The 5,000-nt window shown below is 45.0% G+C and overlaps 1 protein-coding gene across 17 annotated transcripts in view; it reads right to left on the bottom strand.

The window, feature by feature from the left end:
• afdna (afadin, adherens junction formation factor a) overlaps positions 1–5,000 on the bottom strand; it is a 100,436-nt gene that overhangs the window by 51,669 nt on the left and 43,767 nt on the right. For 11 of the 17 annotated variants that reach the window (XM_060866158.1, XM_060866168.1, XM_060866160.1 and 8 more), the window contains exons 8-11: positions 4,931–5,000; positions 3,736–3,780; positions 2,794–2,888; positions 987–1,240 (exon numbers count right to left, since the gene is read on the bottom strand). The exon at positions 4,931–5,000 is cut by the window's right edge and continues 68 nt beyond it. In XM_060866158.1, coding sequence (XP_060722141.1) covers positions 987–1,240; positions 2,794–2,888; positions 3,736–3,780; positions 4,931–5,000 — 464 coding nt within the window. The remainder of the gene's footprint in view (positions 1–986; positions 1,241–2,793; positions 2,889–3,735; positions 3,781–4,930) is intronic. The other 6 variants (XM_060866173.1, XM_060866163.1, XM_060866170.1 and 3 more) reach the window with 1 other exon arrangement.

Genomic DNA, 5,000 nt, shown 5'->3' on the forward strand with positions numbered 1-5,000 from the left:
TGTTCTCTCGATCGCTCTCGCTCATGTTCTCTCGATCGCTCTCGCTCATGTTCTCTCTCTCTCTCTCTCTCGCTCATGTTCTCGCTCTCTCTCTCTCTCGCTCACGTTCTCTCTCGCTCGCTCACGTTCTCGCTCGCTCGCTCACGTTCTCTCTCGCTCGCTCACGTTCTCTCTCGCTCGCTCACGTTCTCTCTCTCTCGCTCGCTCACGTTCTCTCTCTCTCGCTCGCTCACGTTCTCTCTCTCTCGCTCGCTCACGTTCTCTCTCTCTCGCTCGCTCACGTTCTCTCTCTCTCGCTCGCTCACGTTCTCTCTCTCTCGCTCGCTCACGTTCTCTCTCTCTCGCTCGCTCACGTTCTCTCTCTCTCGCTCGCTCACGTTCTCGCTCGCTCGCTCGCTCACGTTCTCTCTCTCGCTCGCTCGCTCACGTTCTCTCTCTCTCGCTCGCGTTCTCTCTCGCTCGCTCGCTCGCTCATGTTCTCTCTCGCTCTCGCTCTCGCTCGCTCGCTCAGGGTCTCGCTCGCTCGCTCGCTCAGGTTCTCGCTCGCTCGCTCGCTCATGTTCTCGCTCGCTCGCTCGCTCGCTCAGGGTCTCTCTCGCTCTCGCTCACTCGCTCATGTTCTCGCTCGCTCGCTCATGTTCTCGCTCGCTCGCTCGCTCGCTCAGGTTCTCGCTCGCTCGCTCGCTCAGGTTCTCGCTCGCTCGCTCAGGTTCTCGCTCGCTCGCTCAGGTTCTCGCTCGCTCGCTCGCTCAGGTTCTCGCTCGCTCGCTCAGGTTCTCGCTCGCTCGCTCAGGTTCTCGCTCGCTCGCTCAGGTTCTCGCTCGCTCAGGTTCTCCTCAGCATTACTGTCTATAATGTAAATCTTTAACACTGTACAGTGTGACACTGTACAGGACACTGTGCCTTGTGGTAACATGGCTGACATTTTGTTTTCCAGCTCCCTGATCTTGTCCTTGTTAATAAATCGGTTTAAGACGTTTACTCACCCAGACTTGTTTCTGCCCTTCACCATGCCCCCTGTGTCTCTCTTGGCCAGGCCGTGGTCATAACTGGGGTCCACGAACTTGAAGACGTGAGCGGCACCGAACTGCAGCGTCATTCCACTGCGCAGCACCGTGGTGTCTGTGATCCTCTGTCCGTCCACAAAGGTCTCGGCATCCAGCGTGATGGGTGTGATCGTGACCAGACCATCGGTGTGCCTCAGGTCACAGTGGTGAGGCAGGATCCCCGGGCCGAACAGCTGAAAACACACAAACACACACAGGATTTATAAAGCATCAACAACATGAGACAACACAGTGGCAGAGAGTTAAAAACACACCAACATAACAGACATCCCTGTTTTTATTTATATACATGCACACAAATATATATATACATACATATACATATACATACAAACACACAAGTGCACACACACATACAAACACATATGTGCACACACATATAAACACACACACATACAAACACACACATATACAAACACACATATACAAACACACAAGTGCACACACATATAAACACACACAAGTGCACACACACATACAAACACAAACATATACAAACACACACATACAAACACACACATATACAAACACACAAGTGCACAAACATAAACACACGCGTATACAAACACACAAGTGCACACACATAAACACAAACACACAAGTGCACACACATATACAAACACACAAGTGCACACACATATACAAACACACACATATACAAAGACACAAGTGCACACACACATATACAAACACACAAGTGCACACACACATACAAACACAAAAGTGCACACACAAACACACACATATACAAACACACAAGTGCACACACATATACAAACACACAAGTGCACACACATATACAAACACACAAGTGCACACACATATACAAACACACAAGTGCACACACATATACAAACACACAAGTGCACACACACATACAAACACAAACATATACAAACACACACATACAAACACACAAGTGCACAAACAAACACACGCGTATACAAACACACAAGTGCACACACATATAAACACAAACACACAAGTGCACACACAAACACAAACACACAAGTGCACACACATACAAACACACAAGTGCACACACATACAAACACACAAGTGCACACACATACAAACACACAAGTGCACACACATACAAACACACAAGTGCACACACATACAAACACACAAGTGCACACACATACAAACACACAAGTGCACACACATACAAACACACAAGTGCACACACATACAAACACACAAGTGCACACACATACAAACACACAAGTGCACACACATACAAACACACAAGTGCACACACATACAAACACACAAGTGCACACACATACAAACACACACATACAAACACACATATCTACAAACACAGGTGCACACACATATACAAACACACACACAAACACACAAGTGCACACACATACAAACACACACACACAAACACACACACATACAAACACACAGGTACACACATACATACAAACACACAGGTACACACATACATACAAACACACACACATACAAAACACATATCTACAAACACACAGGTGTACACACACATACAAACACACACATACAAACACACAAGTGCACACACACATACAAACACACACATACAAACACAAGTGCACACACATACAAACACACACATACAAACACACAAGTGCACACACACACACACATGTATATATACACACACACACACACATATATATATATATATATATATATATACACACACACATACACACACACAGTTTAATCTGCTCACCTGGATGTTGCCGTCTTCATTCCTGTCTGAGCCGACCTCAGTCACGCTGTGCTGTAACCGGTACAGTTTAGGCTTATCCCTCGAGTCTGAACCATCTACACACACACACACACACACACACACACACACACACACACACACACACAGAGAACCACAAAGTCTACACCATGATGGAAATACCAGATACATAAGCTTAAAAAATGTCTATTCATAAGCACCACAACACAACACACCACAACACAAACACACTCCTCTGTGCTGCTTCTACACACAGCATTTTACTCATACAGCAAATTCATCATTTGTCGACCTGCAATTTGCATATTCTAAGTAAGCATGAATATTAATAGTGATTAAAACAATTTTGGCATATTTTTATTTTTTGAAGTTCATCAATAACTTTAGCTACGATATCCAGCTGCGACAAGATCCTCTTCAACTGTGATTGGCCCAAAAGTGTCTTTACAAACAAACCTCCATATCTGGGGTCCACACACGCAGAAAGTTCTAGTAGCTTGAAATTAGCATGCTAAATTTGACAGCTAGCGATCTTAGCTAAAGTTAGCGTTTTCTCACAGTAGCGTTAGATTTGATCGGGTTGGAAAATTTGACGACGCACGTCGCAGACCACAGATTTAGCAGCTAGCCATCTATCATGCAAAACTGAATAAAAAAGGAAGATATTTGTGTCCCAAATGTGATTTATATAGAAATCTGTAACAAGATAAATACTAAAATTAAATTTTTAAAAAAAAATTAAAAAAACCTTCTTGATGTTTAGGAACTAAACGTTTTTACTACACCGTGTCTCCTCTACATTCAGTAAGCAGATGTTTTATTGTGCTGTTTTTCCTTTTTAAAGAGAGCGACAGGTGAGAAAGGAGCCGTTAGTGAGACGGATGAAAAGGGGGCGGAGCAGCAGGTGAGAAAAGGCGGGGTTACCTTCTTGTTGCCGATAAGCGTAGTAGGCATAGTGATTCCCTCGACCTAGGAGACGACACATGCACAGGAACCAGAAGCACAAGGAGCCAAAGAGACCAGACAAACACAGAGAGAGAGAGAGAGAGAGAGAGAGAGAGAGAGAGAGAGAGAGAGAGAGAGAGAGAGAGAGAGAGAGAGATGCAGCAGGAGAAAGATGAACATTAGCTTGATTATTTACACACATACCGCTAGCCCTCCATCACCCGCTTCATTGTTTAGAGCATCGGTTACACACTGATACACGTCTACACACAGTGTTAGTGAAATACAGGAAGTGAAGCAGGAAGAGGGTCAATGTGCAACAAGCAGATGTGGGAAAGACGGGGGAAAAAACATCTGGAGACCTGAATATATCGTCTCAAATACATCAGTAAATCTCTTAAAGACTAATATAAAAAAATATTAAACTGAGCAGCAACACACACAAAAAAAAGAAAAGATTACTGGGAAACGGCAATAAATAAATAAATAAATAAATGGGTAAAGAAGCCAGCACATGCCTGAAGTGCTGAGGTTTATGTGACTATATGTTGTGATGCTTGATGTGTTGTGAACGCTGAATATTTTAAAGGGTTCAAACATACAGAATTTTAGAAAGAATTTGGAACAAAGGAGTTTTACTGAGCCGTAATGAAAGTGGTGCAACTGATGCTAACTCACTGCTGCTCTGTTCATATCAATAAGAGTGTGTGTGTAAGAGAGTGAGAAGGTGTGTGTGTGTGTGTGTGTGTGTGTGTGTGTGTGTGTGTGTGTGTGTGTGTGTGTGTGTGTGTGAGAGAGAGAGAGAGAGAGAGAGAGAGAGAGAGAGAGAGAAAGAGAGCGAGAGAGTGAGAAGGTGTGTGTGAGAGAGAGAAAGAATGTGTGTGCATGCATGTGTGTGTGTGTAAGAATGAGAAGGTGTGTGTGTGTGTGAGAGAGAGAGAGAGAGTGAGAAGGTGTGTGTGAGAGGGAAAGAATGTGTGCGTGCGTGTAAGAATGAGAAGGTGTGTGTGTGTGTGTGTGTGTGTGTGTGTGCGTGAGAGAGTGAGAAGGGGTGTGTGTGAGAGAAAAAATGGGCGTGTGTGAGTATGTGTGTGCATGGGTGTGTGTGAGAGTGTGTGCGCGCATGTGCGCATGTGTGTGCGCGTGTGCGTGCATGTGTGTGCGTGTGTTGCACCTGGACTCAGCTCCACCAGGTAAGGCAGTTTCTCAGGAGGCAGCGCTCCATGAAGTTGCACCATTCTGTC

This window comes from Tachysurus vachellii, chromosome 3 (assembly GCF_030014155.1).
Source record: "Tachysurus vachellii isolate PV-2020 chromosome 3, HZAU_Pvac_v1, whole genome shotgun sequence".
Lineage (NCBI taxonomy): Eukaryota > Metazoa > Chordata > Actinopteri > Siluriformes > Bagridae > Tachysurus > Tachysurus vachellii.